Source organism: Diadema setosum, chromosome 13 (genome assembly GCF_964275005.1).
Source record: "Diadema setosum chromosome 13, eeDiaSeto1, whole genome shotgun sequence".
Taxonomy (NCBI): domain Eukaryota; kingdom Metazoa; phylum Echinodermata; class Echinoidea; order Diadematoida; family Diadematidae; genus Diadema; species Diadema setosum.
The window spans coordinates 3,833,418-3,855,361 of NC_092697.1; the positions used below are offsets into that span (position 1 = coordinate 3,833,418).

The following is a 21,944-nucleotide window of genomic DNA, read 5'->3' on the forward strand; positions in this document are numbered from 1 at the left end:
ACTATAACTACTAGTAGACTGCTACTAGATCTACTACTAGACTACTACTGGTAGTTTAACTTGTAAGCGCCGGCCGACGGGCCAGGCCACGGCCGGGACGCTCCCGCTTGCTTGCTGCGGCCGGAGTAGCCGCTCACTTTGTGAGCGAGCTGGGCCTGTTCTTCTAATCTACTTACTAGACAGTTACAACTTACTATGTCAATCATGTAGAATACAGTATATCCTTTCTAACGTTAAACTATATGGGGGCATACCAGACATACCACTCTGTATTTCCCAGGCGATCGTTTCCGTGAGGTCTATTCTCGGGCTTGGTGCCATGTTCATACGCTCTTGCACTGGCAGCGGGGGAGATGCAGCTGGTTCATATCGGTAAGGTGCAGCCCCACGATAACGTTCTGGTTCATCGGCTGCCTCTCCCTCCCCATCTTCCCCTTCAACTTCATGTGCCTCCTCTTCCTCTCCGCTATCGTCAGAGCTGCAGTCTTCATCATCATCATCAATGTCGAAGTTTACCCATATAGGGGAAGACATTTATGCTCGAGGTACCAGGTATCTGTGCAAGCTAACTTAGTGATAATGTACGTGGTAATGCGTACATGTCGACAGTCAGTGTGTCGACCGGAGCGCACATCCCGCGGGGCCCGGGCCTGGCCGGGCTAGCTATCGTGTACGCGCGTGTACCAAGCTAGTAATCTGAGTGCGTGCTTGTGCTGAGCGGCGTCTGCTAACTGAGCACAACTCCGTGCTTATACGTCATCAATCGGTTCAGGGGTGTTGGTCACGTGACTATCTTTTTCGCAAAAGCTGCAATGGGGTCCTCCAAAAATGTGATATTTGGGGGAGTTTCTAGAAGCGATAAAAACCGGAACGACACTGACAACATATTTACATTGATAATCATGACATATATTTTACATTTCTTTTGCATATTAAAACATTTTGCAAGCATTTTATTAGGTCTTTAAGACCTGTGTTTGAAGAATGTGCTGTTTTGGAGCAGGAAAAAATTGGTATCATCAGCAGTAAGTGATGTTGGTTTGTTTAGCAGAGGTAACCGTGTCAGTGCCAGCACTGTTCCCCAGGCTTGCCCTGCCACTATTACTATCCCCAGCACTGCTGGGTAGCCATTCATACACCCGGACGTTATGGGTCAATACACCTTTTGGGTGCATTTATGCTCAACGTTTTTGGGCCTTACTCAGAGTTTTGAAACGTGATTGCAAAACACAGTAAAAAAAAGTTGTGTTTACGATTGGCCATTCTCTTTAATAACATTCACTGGGGGAGCATAATTGCAATAAATGTATAAAGATTTCACTGCCTTTCCATTTAACGTAAAACTGTGAAAAACAACTCTATTCATATCTCATGCCCGATTGATACTTTGCATTGTTCGAAGGCACAATGCAGTTGACCGTGGAAAGGATTTAATACATTTATACGTATACACGTGCATTGACTGTTTTTGCACGGGCGAATTACTAACATGTCCATTCTTTCTTGATGGGAAAAAAAGAATCTTGTTTGGGGGCACACAGAAGATTCTCGGAGAATTGCAGAAGGAAAGAGTTTAGAAATCTTCCTCTATGACACCACCGACATCTCAAGTAGTGTGGTTGCCACCAGTAATATCAGGGTTAGAGATAATTGTACAGGGCCTACAATCAAAGCACCTGGTGGGATACAATACATAGTAAGCAAAAATTAGTGCCACTCACTGATGTTTCTTGAGGTATTTGTGGAGAGGACCCAGCTCCGCCAATTCCAGGACTAACATCATCTCTGCTCCGTGACAGATTCCTAATTCGGAGGGAGAAAGACAAAAGACAAAGATACAGTATGAGACACAACCCAGCTCTCAATCCTGAAGATTTATTATCATGCATATACATGTAATCCTCAGTTTGAAAGAAAAATCATCATCAACCCATTGCCTCAAGACATGGTAATTCCCAACAGGGTAGATACAAGGCTCATCAATTCCCATACCAGGGATGGCAACCTCGTATCAAAACAGCACTGAGTGTTCCGAGGGCTGAAAAGGCATAGTTTTTGGTGGAAAAACTTTATTTTCATCTTTCGTGCAATAGACAGGCTCGGATATATAAATTGGAAAAGAAAGTGCAAACAAGCACAATTTGATTTGCGGCGTGACTCACATTTATCTGATGTGTGTGAATGAGCCTACTGTATCTGTATCCAACAGGAAGGCCATGGTAACACAAACGTGATTAAGTGATCTCTATTCATTAGCAGTTACGATACTGTAAAACGAGGAATGTTCGCGTGCATTTTAATTTTGCGAATTTCGCGAGAGCCGAGTTTCGCGAAATTAAAATGCACGCTAAAGACCTTGTCTACACTGTATGCAGTGAATGTTGGAGGCAACTCGCGAAGATTTCATGCCGCAAATAAGGCTGTTGGCTCCCATTTGTGAAAATTTCATGCCACGAAAACATAATGTTTTACAAAAGTTTCAAAGATATCTGTGCCAATCAGCGCAGAAAATGTCCCAGCGGGCATGCAAATTGGTGAGCAAGGCAGAGTAACGGTTTTAACTCACCGATCATTCTGACTATGTGAGGATGATCCAAACCGGCCATCAGCTCTGCTTCCCGCATGATTTCAGGCTTGAAGGATAGAAATGACAAGGAAAAGACAAAAAAAATGTCATAACCCGTTCCCTACCGGAACCTGGTGGCCAATGGGTTCAATGGGGATTTCAGAATTCAGTATGGAATTCAGTATGGAAAGGGTTATGTGGAAAATTTTCATACAAAAAACATATAGATATTAAAAAAAAAAAAAAAAAGAGTTATCTAAGACACGATCCTTGAAGATGTTTACATGTTGGAGTTCCACAATGTTACTAAAGGGATTCATCTCATGGCAATACCATTCACTTGGACATCTTAAATATATTCATCTTCTCCCTTTTTTCCCCTCTTTTTTGCAAGTTTCTGGGAACAAATTTGTTTTCTTCCAGCTACAAGAGGCCTTGGTGATGATATATTTGGAGACTAATTACCTACAAACACTTAAGAACAAAGATAAGGAACAGATGACATATAAGTTTGATGCATACCAGAATAGAACATTCTATAAATAATAGGAAAAAAAAATAAAAAAAATCTAAAAATAACACAAACAGCAGGAGTGTTTGCAAGATAAAAACAAAACAGAAAGTGTGAGTAGAGGCAACACAAATTTCTTGACCTCAAAAGAGAACAGTATTCATAGTAACTGATAACTGGAAAATGGGTCACTGTGACAGAGAAGAAGGGGGAAAAAAGTAACATGCTACACAAATTGGAGCAAAACTGAGAACATAAACAACAGCAGTTTGACAACTTCAGTATCTAATGCATAACGTCAGCTGATCACTGCAAGACGGTATAATAAGCCAGTTCAGGGTTCCAGTTTGAGCATGAGCAGGAAAAGGTCATTTGTACCGAGAGGCAGGTTGGTTTTTAATTTCACTGAGATAAGCATCTGTAATGTCATGATTATTCATGTAATCCTTATAAATAATGTCTGCCAGTACATCCTCCTGACAGCAAGCCTGGTATTTGGCAATGTTAACAGAAAAAGTTTCTTAATGTATTCAAAACATCAGCACAATGAAGTGGATGCTTCCCAAAGTGTTGATTGACGAACCATTCTGATCACTTCATCTACACAGGTTCATCCTTTGTTAGAATACGAATTCCATAAAGTGCTATGTTGGGCAAGCTGCTGTCGCTTTGAATTGAGTGAAGTGCCTAACCAACTGAGAAAAGTGAAAGGTCATTTGTACCCATGTGCACATGAGCTATCTCCGAACTGGCTTATTATGGCAACAGTAGTCAGCTGATCCAACTTCTTCTGTGAATCCCTATAAGCTCTTGGCAGTCTTCTTATTTTGTTTCCTCATCACAGACACTGCCTTCTCTCCTTGGACAATCTTCCAGATTTCAACGAACTCTGGAAGTCATGTATCTCATCTTCCTACAGAGATCAGTCGCACACTATCACTGCATCAAACTATTCAAAACGTGAACTAATTTTTCGCACTCGGCTGGGTAAGAAGAGTTTCGCATGTTTTTAATTCCGCGGAATCAAGACATCAACTACTGAAACATATGGCAGGCAAAAATATTCACGCGCTTTTATTTTCGCGCTAGCTTCTGGTTGCGCGAAATGCGTGAAAATTTCAACATCGCAAAAATGTCCACTTTTTAATACAATATATGAAAATGCAAGCTTTGCCAGTGGGGCCAAATATCAAGATTCAATACTCACCTCTGAGTTTGGAATACCAAGATCTGCCTTCAGGGTTTTGACGGCGACTGGAATGGGTTGACCGTTCACCAGACACTTGCCCTTCAGCACCGAGCCAAAGTTGCCCTTACCTGGTGGATCATACAAGCATTGAAAGTGTCATTTAGTGCCTGCGCTAGAGCTAAAAATCAAGAGCGCTCCCTAAGCCCATGTATTCATAGGCACGTAGCTGTGCCATGGTGATATTAACATGATTCTGCAATAAATGAAAATTATTGCTGCTCTCTGTTGATAACTGTTGTCTTGTCAGACATGTTGAAAAGGCTCAAGGTCAAAGAGTTTACCTCGCTTATGATCATTGTCATGGTAGCTGACATTACCTGCTGATTACTATTGAAAGGATCATGTTACTGCATTTTAAAGTTGGGATCAGTCATGAATAGAATGTGCTTTTAAAGAGTGTGGAAAATTTCAGCTTTGATCTGATCATTCTTTAATAGTGGTTGTGACAGAGTTGAACATCCTGTTTTATGTCCCAATCATTGCACAGAGTACAACATGGTGAGATAAAGCATAGAGTCTGCTTAGAGTCTGCTCTTTCAGAATCTGCTCTTAACTCAAAATCCATGTCTGGTTATTTTTTGGTGGTTTTGTGATGCATGCTTAGGGTCGCATACTATGCATTAGGATGAAAGTAGACGGTTTACTGCCACTTGGTATACTATCAGATGGTCTACAGCTGTAGTTTCCAATTCGTCTAAACACACTACAGCTAAACTCATTAGGATCATATGACCTATAAAAAGTTAGTTTCTAATCATCAGTTTTCATTGCTGTAGAAAGTAAGCCAGTAAAAGAGCTGATCAGGAGAATAGAGTACCACATCATGTCAAAATGGTAGCAATCCCGGCTTTAATCCAGTAAATGCCTCGTATCACAGCTGCATACTTGCCAACTCTACCGTATTTGGCGGTAGACTACCGCTTTTGAAAGATGTCATTAGCATTCAAGCTAGCGCTGCTCGCATAGGCATCCTGGATTCTACCGCTTTCTCAAATGAAAATGTTGGCGAGTATGCATCTGCTAGTAACGTTGAATGCATAATATTTCACATGGAGTAATGTGGAAAACTGACCGATGGGCTCGCCAAGGTCCAGGCAGGACTGGTCAAGCTGTTTGGTGGTCTTGGTTTTGGCTAAATAGTCATACAGCTTCTCCTGGTCGTTCGGAACGCCATATATCTTGTCATCGTCATTAGCTGGATACTCCCGTGGTCTGACGGCTGGCAGATCCTCTGGTATGGTAGAAAAAGAAAGTAACAAAAGCCTGGTGAAATACTCTGTATTTTCAGGACATTTAACACAAAGCTGGTTCAGCATACATGTAAATGAAAGACTACTAGAAAGTGTGTCCCATATTATGGTATTTGGTGGGATTATGTGGATACTGAGTCAGACTTAAAAGCACCGATTGGTACTTCATTTTTTCACAACAGACAGTTTATAAGACCATGATACTTAGTACAAGAAAAATCTCATGTTCAAATGGCTATGACATCAACACTATACTTTCTACGGTTTTTCTTTTAAATGCTTCCTTCCAATTTCACCAATTTACTCATGTTCACAAAAGTTTTTAGCCATGCAGAAAAGGTAGAATTTTGAGAGAATTATTCAGTGATAGAATCCAACACATTAGACTGACTCTGGCTATCAAATTAAAGACAAAATAATTCATCATGTAGTCTATCTGACAGGACCAGACACACTCAACAGCAGCAAAATATTGCATGCATCAACCATTTACACAGTGTTTGCACAGAGCACATGCTTTTAATTGCACACACTGTTTGTGTGTACTAAGATGAAACTGCCACGCAGATGTGATTTTGCAGCATAGGAAACATGGGAGTGCTACTTTTGGCACAATTCAGGTCGACACTAGACATGTTGAGGCAACTGTCAGTAACCACAGCCCACACGCAACCTTTTCAAAACACATAATATATGACCCAGACCTCCCAACCTTTTCTGACTGAGAAATAGGGATGATTTGGCTCAAAAGTAGGAAAGAAAGAGCAGTTCCCACAAGAGTGCATTGTAAAATCATTAAGAAAAATAAGAAACTCCTATTGAAAAAGCTGGGAATGGCCAAAATTCAGATTCTTTCCTCTAAATTCACAATGGTTTGGAGGTCTGTATGACCAATTATCATGAAAGCCTGGAAGAGTTGCTGAACAGCAACATCCAAGTTTTCAAATTTTCTTGATTTTCCAAATGGTCTAGCAATGTTGAACTTTATCTCTTCAGTTTAAAAAAAAAAGGAAAACAAACAAGAAAAAAAGCCCTACACTGAAAAGCCGAAAAACCAACATAACCTGCCACAGAGTTCAGAAAAAAAAAAAGTTTGAATTTTAAGTTGCAGATGAAGCTAAGCCTGGAAGAGCGAGGCATCAACACACAAAAGCTCAATTTCATATACTGTAGTAGCACATTTTGTTGGAAACTGAAACATGTTGAATGTCAAAATACATTCAGACTTTTATATTTAGAAGAGGGTTCAAAATATCCCACTTTTATATACTTCGTAAACTCTGTATTCCTTTTTCCTATAATTTCGTAATATATGCATATTAATCACTTTTCTGACATATTCACCTTCATATTTTTTTTTGTGATTTAATTTGAAAGTGGGTCACATACTTTTAAATGGACCAATAATTGTACAAAAAGGTATAAAGACCTTTCACCTGGCATTACAAATTGGAGTTTTGAAAGAAGACATTTTCTTCTTATATGTATGTCACAAAAATATAAACAGAATATTTCATGGTGTGGAAATCTTTGTGAGGTTGGGCTCAACTGAACAGCACAAATGAAAACACAAAACAAAATTTGAAGTTAGTAAGATTAAAAGAAATACTCTTATTCATCACAAAATTCTGAACAAGCAGAATTCACTGAAATTGGCCCAGAGTGACATACATAAACACTGTATTAAACTGACAACAGTTTTCGCTTTTACAGCACAGTGCATGACACTGTCACGCACAATTTTACTAACAAACAGTGTGTGCATTCAAATTATCACTGATTTTATTACGGAAAACATAGATGGCACATTCCCATGCAGCCAGAAATGATGCCGAGCCAAAACTATCATTTGGCATTCCAGATTTGTTTACGTTGACCTTTTAGCTGGCTGACTGCCAACCCCATGCAATGCACAAATCACTCATAGCATGTAGAAACATGGTGTGGCACGGGGAAAGACATCACCATACTACACACACTCGTTTTTCCTGAGGCAGGTCCATGGATTCAGAACTTCATGCACATGCAGAAACAAAAAGTAAACTTCATTACACACTACATAAGGATTATTCAGAATGAGCGACATACACACTGTATCTGATTTGGTGGTTTCATCATTCATATTTCTGAGAATAAGTTGACATTCTATGGAGTTAACAAGCTAAGAGTGGATCTTAACTCGTTGAGGACGGACTGATTTTGCTATAACATGCAGTATACTCAGGACTAGTCTACAACAGGTTAAACTACTGCCAATGATCATCAGGAATGAATTCTTCAAATTCATGAAATTCTTCCGTCGAGATGTTTTCATTGCAAGTGATTGAGAAATTGCCATACATCAACATGAATAAGAACTGAATTGATCAGTGTTTTAGTAGTAGCCATGATAAAAGAAATCACGGGCGTATATACTCGAGCAGAATTCAAACCTACGACTTCCTGATCTCTGCACAGGCGTCATCTCCACTAGACCACTGAGCTTCTGCCCTACAGCAAGTGTTGGTTCTAATCCTTATAGCATGCAGCGGGTACTGCATAATTATTCAAATTCATGACATTTTTCAGTCGAAATGTTTTCATTGCAAGTGATTGACAATCACTTCCCAGGAATGAATTCAGTTTTACAAGTTATGTGTTCAGTGGAAGAAGAAAAAAAAAGAAGAAGAGTAACCTCTGCTGATACTCAGATAAGAATGTTTACAATATTTATCAGTATTCCGTGATTCATTGATCACTGTTATAAAATGTACAACAGTTCAGAGTACTGTCAAATGAGGACATGTGACTCGTCTACAAAGAGCAAAGACATGATGCACTCCTTGAGCATGCCAAGAAACTCACAATGCCCACGGCTCCGTTCATTCCATCTCCATTCAGCATTCCAAGAAGGGAGGGGTGGGTGGAAGAGCATGGGAGATGGGTGGAGGAGGGGTAAACATTCTGCCCCCCTCCTTCCCCCATCCCAGCCTCATCACTCCACCCCTTCCCCATGACACCACACTCACCAACAAGGATGAACTCCTCCACCGACGTCTCACCTTCGTGCCCCGGCTCGTCCCAGTGGGGCCCCTCAACCATGTGCGACAGGTGGGGGTGGTGCATGTCGTGGTTGAATTTGGAGCGGTCGGGCGGGGTCGGGGAGTGCCCAAAGTCTGGCGTCGCCCGCATACCGGCCGGAGGGCTGGACACGGACACGCCAAGGGGCTAGGGAGGACGAACAAAGCAATGCAGGGTTCCATATCACATTTGATAATCTCTTGTCTCGTGAAAACTTAAGATTTAAGTCACCTACCTAATACAGCAAACACCATCCTGAGATTACAATCACAGCGGTATTGAATGCAAGGGCACAATTTTGTTAGAAAATAAAACTGAGAACTTGACCTGTTTTTATGAACACGCAATCCTGCACAAAATTAATGTGCTTCAATGATTTGATATCTACAAGCATGTATACATTCCTGCTTGTGTTTTTTTTTTCTTAAATAACAACTTTACAATGTAGATAGAACCTACAAAAATATAACCTCACTGGTTGTGTGTAGATAACTTCCCAGTGCATGTAGGACATCGAAGTACAGCAACTGTACATTGATTTTGTACATTATAATGCTGTAAATTATCATGGTAGTAACTGACAGTAGTTAGTTATATTAGTAATGATAAAAATACTGATATAATAATGATCATGATAATGACAATGATAGTAATAATCATAGTAAAAATAACAGGACTAGAGAGAAGATGAGAAAGCTGGAAAAAATCAGAAGAGGAAGGATCAGAAGAAGAAGGTCATTAAAACACAACAAACACTTCTGTAATATCTTGAGAAACCTGTGTTTGATTACGATCTCAAGTTGGACAATGTCCTTTTAGTGACACAACACTATCATATCAGTAACTCTGTGAGAACAATCAGGGAGCAGCTTAAAGATAAAAGCATCTCCTAAAAGTCAAGAGCGTTCTTTGTTTGGATCCGACAGAAGCTTTCAAAACTCACCGGTCTTGGGGGCGTCTGGGGAGAAACACCGTCTTCCACCGACTGAATGCGTCTCTGGCTTCGGTCTCCTGCCGCACCGGAAAAAACAAAATTAAATAAAATCACAAAATACTTTGCTGTTCACAATGATATACAGCAAAACAATGTATTTGCTCCCTCTTCAAATCATGAATGGTTTTACAGGGGAGGATCCAGGAATTCCGTAAAGGGGAGGCGCCTTTACAAAATTAAAGGGGGTGCACGCACCACCCCCATTTTTCTTATTTCTTTTGTTTAAAAAAAAAGAATAAAGAGGGGGCGTGCACCCAGTGCACCCCCCTCGGAATCCACCACTGTTTTATATGATGACATGCAAAGTGTTCTTACTGTTTTGGAAGTTTCCTTGTTAAGACTTATTCAGAACCAACAAAAATGTAATGACCCTGTAGATGCAATTTTTACAAGCAACTACATCCTCCTGGTACAAAAACACAAAGGGAAGAGTCTGTGCCGAAGATTTTCATAAATTCATCTCAAAATAACTACAATGATCTTGCATTTGACTCTTAATAACATTGTATATAAAAAAATATCAGAGAATGTTTGATAAACACTGAATTTGCATCTGGTGAAACTTAATTCAGTCTTTGTAGCAAGTGCCCGAAAAGAATTGCCTATGCTCTGATTAGGAGACATGACAGAGGTGTTTCTTACAAAAAAGAAAGAAAGAAAGACAGAAAGAAAGAGTGAAATTAGATAATTATATGTTATGTATGCTCATATGCATTAGAAGCACTTTTATGGAAATAATGCCATAGCCACACAGGTAGGGATGACACTTGAAGAGATGTCTGTAGGAAGGTTGATACGATGTGAAAAAATAAAGATTCACATATTTCTTTAAAAACTTTCCAAACTTTCCTTTCATTTGTCAATGCAAGCTGAGACTTGCAAGAAATCCTTCAACTTATGTTTTCAAGCTTTCATTGCATTCTGGGTAGATAAAACAGAACACAGTGAAGGGATAAATACACCAAACTGCACACACGAAGGAGGCACACTTCTGCCCACTAAGGGTACGATCTCTATGTCTGCCAGTGGGCGTGGCATTGGAAGGGGGCGAAAGCACTGGTATACTCACCCGGTCTTTGAGGAGGTACATCTAGATCGGGTCAGCAAGAGCGGTGAATGAATGAGACAAAAAAATACAAAGAGAGGTATAAAGGACAAATGACAAAAGCTTATGAAGTATTAGTGAAGAGCCATCATGGACAAAGGCATATCTCTATTTCTTTGTTGTCTTTTTTTAACAGCACAACGCTATCTTTGTATTCAAGCCTCAAACCCTGCTTCAGTATTAATGAAATGCTTTTGAGTGGTGCAAAAGCATCAGTCAAGGCATATGTGACCCGTCACCACGAAAGCCTGATGCAGTCGCCAAACATCAAATTTCTGACTTCAGTATTTTTTTGAGAATTCCCAAGACTAAAAGCTTTCCAAACACACGCATCTTGTCCTGTTCTTAATTCAAAGTGCCTGCCACAGAAATGATATTCAAGACAGACATCCACCTGGTTAAAAGAATCTTGAGAAAATCGGCTTAAGATGCAGGCAAGCATGTGGGAAATTCAACAGGCATTACAACTCAATGGGAAAATTCAAAATACATTGGTAAAACACTTTATGTTTGTTAAAGCCAAAAAAATCATCAAAGTTCATGTTAATATTTTGAAAAGAAAGCAGTACATACAGTGTAAAGCTTTGATTCCTAACCAACTGTCTAATTCTTTTTAAGCTCCACCCTCCAAATCAGCTGATTTGTTTATTTTTTTGATTATTTTCATTTTTTTTTTTAATCTGATAGCTTCAAGGTCTGCAACTTTATTACAGTGATGTGGTGACGGCTCACATAAAATAATGTATGACAGCATGGAATAAGGTGCAGCGGAGTTTTTGGGGTCTGAGCGGAGGGTAAATTACCCCCCAACGCTTCCCTTGATTTTAAGCACATCTGACATTCTCCCTCCATTACTCCCACATGCACATACACACATACAAACAGACACACACACACACACACACACACACACATACGCATACAAACATATACAAATATAAACAATCACGTGAAAAAAAAGCCAGTAAAGAAATAAGCAGGAAGAGCAAAAGGAAGAAGAAAAACGCTAAACTCTTGTATGTAGCACTGGGGCATGGATGCAACAAGTCTTCCCAGCATGTGTAAAAGCAGAATCTCACTCCCGTGCAACAAGAATCTGATAACTAGTGTGTCATATAAAAATACTACATATATTTCGCCTACAGCACTTATCTGATCACACAGGCACGCTACAACATATTTTCTGTAACCAAACCTGCATACGGTGACCATGAAGAGAATTTTGAGCACTGCTACCGCCAAAATTCAGAATAAACTACAAACTGTCACCAGCAGTATGTGCTCAGATCCCATTATTGTCTTTAGGCATCAAATTTTGCTCATGTCTACACTACATCCTCCAAAAACCACTGTCTGAAGATCATTCATACTAAAGAACTATCTATTTTTGTTGTTAAAATGTCTCTTAAAAAGAAAATATTTAGAATTTTAACCACTGGAAGGCTTAGTGATTATTGAGAATCTGCAATTTTCTCATGCACGGTCACATCAAATTTATCTTAAACAAGGCAGGGTCAAACAAACATAAAAAGGACTAAAATAAATAAGAATACTTTTTGAATAACAGAAAATAAATAAAAGAGTATAACTGAGAAAACAGCAACATAGAAATAAAGTGAATAAAGGACAAAGGATCAATTGAGACATACTCAAATATAGTCCGAGTAAAAAATTACATGCAATCAACTTCAATCCATGTCAAATTATCCTAAATACTCGTCACAGACTCAATAGATGAAAGCAGTAAGTTTGCCGTGGAACTAAAGCTACAATAAGAGATGTGTATGCCTCTTCGCAAAAACAGGGCTCGACACTATTAAAACTCTTCTTTCTTTTTTTTTGGTGGCCAGTTGGGGCTACTAAAAAATTTGAATTTGAAATAATTGTGGCTCACAAATGCAATCTAATGGTCCAAAATAAAAGGAACCATGAAAATCCATTCTGAATCATACACTGTAGTTGCCCGATTGGTCCACCTAGAGATAAAACCTCTTTGGAAATTTGGTGGCCCAACATCAATTTTTAGTGGCCCCAGGCAACCAGGCCATTGCTAATGTCGAGCCCTGAGATACATACAATATATAATATAATTATGTACAATGTATTTATTCCACAGCAGTTCCTTCACGTGTGGTAGAAAAAGAAAGTGAGATCACATGAGGGTAGGAAAGCATACACTGTATGTTAAATAGTATAAGATTCTCCTAATGCTACCAGTGTGGTAGTATTGAGTTAAAAGGACACACAAGAAGGTTACAAAACATATTAACCCTTTCGGCTCTGGGATGGAAAGGAGATCTATAGGGGATGTGAGGAGAGGGAGGAAATTGACAGGGAGGAATATGCATATCAATCCATCTGAATGATCTCATATTTTTGCAAATACACCCATATCTTTAAATACCACTTTTTTTAAAATCTCATTTTCAAAGTCTTTCTGCATTTTACTCAACTCGATGATTAGGTCAAAAAAAAAAAAAGAGGAAGATTGTAACACATACATTGTAGCAAACAAACACAATTCAAAACAAACAAAATTCGATAAAGTAACATTATTACGCATAGTGCATGAACGAAAAACAATGGCAAATCTGGCATGTATGTTTATTACACTCTTCCTATTTCAACAATGCATAAAATCTTACTAAATACTTTTAATTTAGGAAAAAATATGGCTGCTATGATTATATATCTGTCCACTCCATTATGTTCTCATGCAGGGTTTCATTTGTCATTCCTGGGTTGACTGGTTGACTGCAAAATTAAACAGAGATTACAGCTCCCCGCCCCCCATAAAAAGCTCAATTCCTCCAAAAACAGGAACAAAAAAACCCAGAGATCAAAGCACAAAAAAAAAAAATTAAAAAAATACCAGTTCAGTTAGGGTTAATGATCACAAGGAGAAATTTCTGGAGATACATAGTACAAGGTGTACACCACTATTACCAGGCAGATGTGGGTCAGTGCCTATATAGAAAGTCCAAGGCATCTACTCATAAGGACATCACTATAAACTATAATCATAGGCTATCAAAGAGTATTATATACCTCACATATAGATTCCTCTCATCTGATTGGTTAAAAGTGGAGTCATGAAAATAGCTGTGCCCCATTTTTGATCAAAATGACGTCATTATTTACTGTGCCCGGGGCATAGAATCAATTGTGCCCTGTAAATAGGTTTGGAGACAGTCGCAACCCCGTACACATAGATCAGTACGCACCAATGATACGACCGTCGCGCTGTCGATCAGCGTTGATTACGAGTGCTGTAAAAGAGACTAGAATCTATATTTTCGGTATCTATTTTTCGGAATCCATATTTTCGGTATCTATATTTCGGAATCTATATTTTCGGTATATAAAACAAATAATGACAGCTTGATATTCGGGGTACAGTTAAAATTATGTAGGCCCTTGGTGATGTGAGGCCCATAATTTTAACTGTACTCCTCATAGCCGTCATTATTTGTATACTGTTGCATGGTGAGAGGTCAGTTATCTTGCCCAGACAGTGTGCAAGGGGGAAAAAAGAGAAAGAAGGTAATGTAATATATAAGTTGGCTCTGTAGTATCGGAGCAAGTTAGATAAAGAATAAGTACAATGTACACCTACCATTACCTTCATCAGGTTTATCCTCTTCTGTTAATAGAAATAAGTTTAGAAAAAAAAAATGTATAGTAGACAAAACACTCGAAAGTCATACATTTGTATGCATTCATACCCACAATGAAATACTGCAAATAAAATAAAAACAACACCAACAGGTTTCACTGCACGAGAAAGTTGTGGCAATTATTACTCTCAGGTTTGCATGAAATAGAGATCAAGTATACTGTAAGTTGCCAAGTGTCCCTATTGACAGAAAGAAAAGTGGCAAGCCTCATGAATGATCACCATAAAAAGGTACCTACGATGACGAAGTGCTAAGACTTGATGATGAGCAATTATTAATTTAGAGAAGTCGCACTGAAAAAAAAACCCCAAGCATTGTAATAAAACATTAATATCAAATTCACCACTCAAGGGAAAAGGGACTTCAAGCAAATTAGGCACATCAAAAATTAGAACTCAATGTCCCTTGAACCAAACATTTGATAACAATGAAACAAGATTTCTTAACCCCCTTTCTGTGTTTTGAGTGCTGATTAGCACAGAAAACCCCATAGTGTTGTACATACTGTTCAAAGTCCCCTGCACAGGAGGTAAAAGCGCACTCTCTGTAATTTCTCACACCAGATCTCATGAAAGGGATAGTACAGCTTCAGATGAGATGAAGTTTCAGGTTTTTAACATTTTATTTTTTGTGATGATTTTTTTTTCTTTAATAGATAATGAGAAGCCTCATATTAAATATGAAAGAGCATATGATTCTAAGAGGAATTCACAGTTTATTTCATGAAAATTAGATTTGATATGGCTTGTTCAAAAACATACAATTTCAACAGGAACTCAAAGTTTATCTGATTGAAATCAGTTTAAATGGCCGAGATATCCAGAAACAAAAGTAAAACAAAGTGATCCTAATAAAAGGTGGGCCCAACCTTTTATTAGGATTGTTATGTTTTGATCTCAGCCATATCAAACCTAATTTCCATGAAATAAACTGTGAATTCCTCTTAGAATTATATGCTCTTTCAGATTTCAAATGAGGTTTCTCATTATTTAAATTGTATGTTTTTTTTAACATTTCATGTAGTAGTTTCTATTTATATCTTGCAAAAAGTTTTAAGTCTGAATCCCCACCTCCACCAAAAAATATACCATCCCTTTAAAATTTACTGTACACTGCCATTTTCAATTCTTCATCCATTTTAATTATCTGTCATGCTTGGTAGCATATCTCTTTCACTAGGAACACTATATCTGCAAAAATATGGCTGTATGCATAATCAAATTTCTTCAAAATTATCACTGGAACTGAATTGAATGTGCATAAAATAGTGCAGTGAGAAATAAATAATAAAAACCTTAGAAAGGAATTAGAGAAGTTGTGTGACTGTAAAATTATGGATTTTATACCTTTCAAGGAAATAAAAGCAAACAAAATGCAGGCCATCAATGACATGCAGAGGGGAAAATAGAGCCTTTGATATCAATTCCATTATTCATGACTGAACTTAATACCTCCATTAAAATCTGCTACTGCAACAAAAAGAGACAACAAAATAGAGCATTTCACATTGATTCCATTGTTCATGACTAAAGTTAATATCTCTTTCAATATCTGCCATTGCAAATAAAAACACAAATTAATCACAAAAAATTCCCACTGCTCAGTAATCCCAAATGGTAAAAAAGAAAGCAGAATTGACCCATTAACCAAAGCATCTGATTCAAAAGGGGAAAAAAAAAAACCTATCACAAACTTTACGAGATGTTCACTCAAATCTTACCCACTTACAAGGACATATACCCAATTTTAACTAGCACCCTATCATGCATAGACTTTCGTAAATACCTAAAAGCGCACTATTAATATGTTTGCTTGCCATACGTTCCAGTAGTTTATGTCTTCATTCCGCGGAATAAAGACACACGAAACTATCTTACCTGGCCAAGCGCAAAAAATTACTCACATGAAAATAATCACTTTAACGGTATAATTATAATTTAAAGGGTGCGTACAGTTCTGGTCGAGGTGAAGATTTAGCTTTTAACGTTTTGTGAGATATTCAGAAACCACTCTATGAGATGTCAAAGAGCATGCAGTTGTAAGGGGTATCAAAAGTTTATTCGATGAAAATCGGTTTTGAAATGGCTGAGATATCCAAAAACAAGGTGAAACAAAGAGATACTAATAAAGTTGGGGCATGTCGCCTTTTATTATTAGAACTTTTTTGGATATCTCAGCCATTTGAAAACCAATTTTCATCAAATAAACGTTGAATCCTTCTTAAAATTACATGCTCTTTCATATTTCATAAGAGGCTTTTCATTATCTCACTTAGAAATGTTCAAAACATGAATCTCTACCTCAACCAGTACTGTACAGTCCCTTTAACGTCCACACATCAACTTGCTGTGTACAATGTACCACCACCAACCGAGGATACTTCAACTGAGGACAGTTTGTTGAATAGGTAAATTGAGTGCATGGATTATGTGTGGATTTGATGCAAGTTTGTGTTTGTCTGAATGAAAAGAGCCATAGGAGGGAATGTAGGATATATGTGAATAAAAGTTCACGTTTTGAATGTCTGTATTTTTTGTTATGCATACCGTTTTTTTTTCTCACATGGGTTAAAATAGAGAAGAAAAAGTGCAGACTCCAGCTTTTACAAACAAACTTTTATCTAAAAAATTCTGATCTCCAACTGAATATTTTGAATGACGGAAAAACAGAGGCACTAATCATTTCTAAGCAAAACACCACTACAGTTATACTGTGTATATGTACCAATTGACTATTGTATTTGCATATGGGGGAGGAAATTCTACACAAGCTAGTAAAAGATTTGGGTGCAGGTTGGTGGGAGGTACTGTATACTGTACTTTAGGTGATGACATCATCACGTCATCTAATTTGCATATTGATGTGATATGTGACCATTGCCACTGTGTCCTCAAAATGGGCATGTCTTAAAAATTCCTCAATTTGCTTTACTAATTTACAGGTCAACTCTTCACATATTCCATCATACTGTTTAATTCTGTCATATAAGGATATACACATCATCGCTGGGGTGACAAGACCTTGTATCTAAAATTTTGATGAAAATGACTTTCTTTGATTAATGGCCAGATAATCAGTCAGTGATGTCTTATCCAAATCCTAGCTTTCTTAACCCCAAAATGAGGCCACCATGGCATGTCAAATGAAAGGCTATCCCATTTGATATAGTGCTTTGGCTGCCATGTATTTTTTTTTTTTTTTTTTTGCGCTCCTGAAGATTTGACATTTTGTACATACAAGGTCTTGTCGCCCCAGTGACGATACAGCACTTGGCTAGTGAGCCAGTACGGGGGTTCCACTTTGCACATGATCAGAAAAAAGGTAATTTGTACCAACAGGGCATGTTGGTCTTCGTTTTCACCAAGATATGTATCTGGGATGCTATGACTATTCAAGTAATCCTTATGAATGATGAATTCCATAAATTGTCACATCGAGCAAGCTTATAAAATGCATTTTGCCACTTTGAAAACGAGTGAACTGCCTACCCAACTCGCTGAGTGCAGTGTGGAGTGCAAAGTTTATAAAACATGCACACTGATAAAAAGTTACAGCCTCTATCACAAATACAATGTACACATGCTGGTACTCAGTCACACACATTAAAGCAAATAAATGTACATTTTAATTCAAGGCTTAAGCTGTCAGAGATAGGGGTTCACATGGGCTTTGGGATTCCCACACACTCTAGGCTATAAAACCAGTCATTTGCACTTAAAAGTACATTGTAATAGCATGCCACCTCTGCCCACCTGTTAAAACAGATATAAAACACCCATTTAAGGGGGGGGGGGGGAGATATCAAGGTTTACATATCATTGAACACTGCACAAAATGATATATTAACAACACCAAGCCTTCTTAACTCTGAGAAATACCTATTACTGACACTGAACATGTCTGATTGTATTTGATCACTAGGATCATCAGGATGGAAGAGCTTCAATAATCTTTTCCCTCTAAACACTGTGCTCTTTATCTGTTGGAATTATTTTCTCTGTCTTCCTCTTTGAAACAGTGTTTTAGTGTTATCTTTTATAGTGGGCTTAATGCTCATTCTTGCTTCATTTTATTGAGTCGATTTGGTCCGTACACATTTTCACTTTTTTTTTGTCGCCATGTTAGTGTTTAACAAGAACTGTCACCATTAACTTTAAACAAGAAATAATGTTAAATCTTTGAGTTATGTATCAAAAGACCCCAATACAATAAAAATCACTAAAAGCTAAATACCCTTCTAACTCCACCCCCTTTGCCCAAGAGACCCTTTATGAATTTACACTGTGGATACTTTAACGCTATAGTTTGGCTAGAAAAATCAACATATCCAAGCAAGCAGAAACATTGGAAATTAAGAATTTGGGTGAAAAGATAAGCACAAAAGAACAGAAGCATAATTCCTAAACATATGGTAGGAAAAAAACTTAAATACAGCAAACTTTTGGATATCAAACACAGAGCAGTTTACAGCTCAGGAGCACAGCACACACTATTACTATATAATCCTCTACCACACTTCTTTTTCTTAGTATGTGATCCGTCATCACAAAACCCTGATATTGTTTCCAAACACTGACTTTTTTTTTCTTTTTAATGCTTTAAGAACTTTTAAATTCTCTTGACTCCAAACTTTATGTGACCAGTCCGTATGGGTACGATGTAATCCCACTTCTCAAAGCCTATCACTTTGACGTTAGAAACCAGTCAAAGGTAAACACTCTTTTGACTCTTACTATATGTATTTGGTCAAGCTTGCTGGGTAGACAAGGAATTTATTCACTTTTGGATCACTTAAGACATGCCAAATACACACTCCATAAAAATACCCAAATCTTGAATATCAAATCATCACAAATGCTGAAATTATGGCCAGTTGCAATTAAGCTTTTGAGCTGTTCAGTATTTGAACTAATATCATATTTGTCTCTTTGTTTGTCTGTTTTGTTGTTTTTTTCCAGCCATGTCACTTTACTTCATGAGTTATCTCAGCTTTAACGTCAGCAATTTCATCAGGGTAATGTGGTCACGGCTCACATACATTCCAGGGGAAAGAAATCCAAATATACTACTAAATGTGGATAGAGCAAATGCAGCAATACTCAGAACACATTGATCAGCAAAGTTTGAGCCAAATCAGAACGATGTGTTAAAAAGTAAAAAAATCTTTAAGTGTTTGTTGCCACCATCACTGGTTGAGAAGACTACATGTACAACATTCTATATGGACAATGATATGAAAAAAAAAGACATTAAAGAGAATTCCATAAAGTTTTACTTTCTAACATTTGAAAAGTGCACATTCCCTTGACTTGGTACTGACATAAGGTAAAGGTAACATTATTCCCCCACTCCCTGAAAGAGGTAAAGTCAAGTGCTCTTTCAGTAAATAAAAATTAAAACATGTTGAATTTTCTTTGTATTTTCCTTATATTGTTCATGTGTGACATCACAAAATGTTTTAGTCTTCTCATCCAGCAGTGGCAGCACCAAAACTTGATCACTTTTAAACATATTTTCTTGATTTTTCTCAAACTTCGCTGATGTGTTCTACTATCAAACACTCCTGTGCACATTCCCTCTATCAACATCCTATGTACATATATTTGGGTTTCATTTATAAACCTTTAATATAATACATGGCACACAAGCACACACACACAATATTATATGTGACAGAAGTGAAGTTTGGATAATTTGTGTAGAGTGTTCTTCATAAAACACATTCTTACTAAAACTACAGAGAAATAATGAGAGGAGACAAGAAAACCTCTGGAGCCAGATTACACAGCAAACATGGATAAAACCTACCGACTTTTGCATCAACTTCATCTAAAAATAAAAACAGGGAAACAGGAAAGGAAGCAGTCACATCACAATTTAAATAAACCAGACGTACAACATTCGAGAAAGAAAATAAAACCAATTTTGTGGTGTATTACATGTATTACATTGATATTCAATTGCCATTGTCTACATTTTCAATTGATCTGAAAATACTTCACCGTTCATTTCAGGTTATTAAACTTAACACCTGCTCTTGTCATACACAGCGATGCCTTACATTCATTTGTTGTTGTTGTTGTGGTTGTCGAATAGGCAGTTTACCATGACTATGATTCTTTTGGTTTAGGTTCCAAATAAATGCTCCCTCAAGGTCTTGACAAGAGACTAATCGACCACCGAGACTACTACCTAAACTCACTATGCTCACATCGGTGTGATTTTTGGCCCATTTCCCTACATTTGCAAAGTGTAATAATAATATCGATGATAATAACCAGCAACGCTTGGTATAGCACATAACATACAGTGTGACTGTATATCTCTATGTGCTCACAAAAAAAGAAAGACTACATGTATAATAGAAAGAATAATATACAATTGCAACAGTACTAAGTTTCACGTTTGCTTAAACTACACCAGTATGAATAAAAATGCAATGTTGGTAAGTTGTCTTAGATTCTGAGGTAGATTAGCACAAAAAAAAAAAGGATAACTAAGAAAAAAAAAATCAAATGATGGCAGAGGCATGGGGGGGGGGGGGTGGGGACAACTGTTGCTGCTGTTCACAAAACTACAAGACACCGTAACGAGTAGACACCTGCTGAGGTATCAACATGGTATTCTCATATATGACATTCTAAACATTATTTAGCAAGATGTGGGGAGATACACATTTTATATACCGGTACCACCACATCTCTTTTAAAGTGTTTTGATGTTTTCCAGCACCTGCACACATGAAGAAAAACCTATGTTTATGTTCCTCTTTCATAGTAGCAACCCTCTGACTGTAAAAGTTAAAAATTGCCTTAGTTTATTTCCGAAGCATTCATTTCACACTTTATAACGTCCTTCATACTATCCAAAAGTATCTTAAAGTGAATGATGTCCTTGACCTTAACTGTGTTGTTTCAACAAGAAAAACAAAAATCAATTTTCATCACATTCTTTATGTCAAATGTCAGACAGAGGTTGAAGGACACAAAACATGACAACAAAACCTACATAATTTAGTATGCACACGGAGACAAATTAATCCATTCAAGATATGAAGAGCTTATTTGCAAAAGGGGCAAGATCCATTTTTGATGAAAATTGAGTTATTAGCATCACTGCACATAATAACATTTGAGTTAGTTACAGTAAAAATTTCAGCTCCAGACAACCATTTGAATAGAAATTATTGCAAAATTAGATCTAGATTTTCCATACACTTGTGCACAAATTCTCACAAACAAACCAATTTTCTCGAAAATACTTAAAGTGGATTTAGCCCCTTTTGCAGATAAACTCTTGATATATTGTACATACAATGTCAGGGGAAGAAGACATTCTGGCCGTCCAAATAATTTTCATGCACTTAAAACCGCAATTGACAATCTGTGACCGCTTTGCAATACAAATGCCAGCCAGGAAGAGCAAGACGCATTTTTTCGTGGGGCTGCTTCACTAGCGAACATGTACTAGGAACAGCCATGCAATACGTACACACTACTTTCTAGGAATAGCACAAAAGTTTTATACACATT

At 37.7% G+C, this 21,944-nt stretch overlaps 1 protein-coding gene across 1 annotated transcript in view; it reads right to left on the bottom strand.

Annotated features, from left to right (window-relative positions):
- Positions 1 to 21,944, bottom strand: part of LOC140236820 (tyrosine-protein kinase SYK-like) — a 98,149-nt gene that overhangs the window by 7,658 nt on the left and 68,547 nt on the right. Inside the window, exons 7-14 of the mRNA XM_072316757.1 lie at positions 14,352 to 14,378; positions 10,700 to 10,720; positions 9,580 to 9,647; positions 8,618 to 8,783; positions 5,399 to 5,557; positions 4,285 to 4,394; positions 2,567 to 2,633; positions 1,722 to 1,803 (exon numbers count right to left, since the gene is read on the bottom strand). Coding sequence (XP_072172858.1) covers positions 1,722 to 1,803; positions 2,567 to 2,633; positions 4,285 to 4,394; positions 5,399 to 5,557; positions 8,618 to 8,783; positions 9,580 to 9,647; positions 10,700 to 10,720; positions 14,352 to 14,378 — 700 coding nt within the window. The remainder of the gene's footprint in view (positions 1 to 1,721; positions 1,804 to 2,566; positions 2,634 to 4,284; positions 4,395 to 5,398; positions 5,558 to 8,617; positions 8,784 to 9,579; positions 9,648 to 10,699; positions 10,721 to 14,351; positions 14,379 to 21,944) is intronic.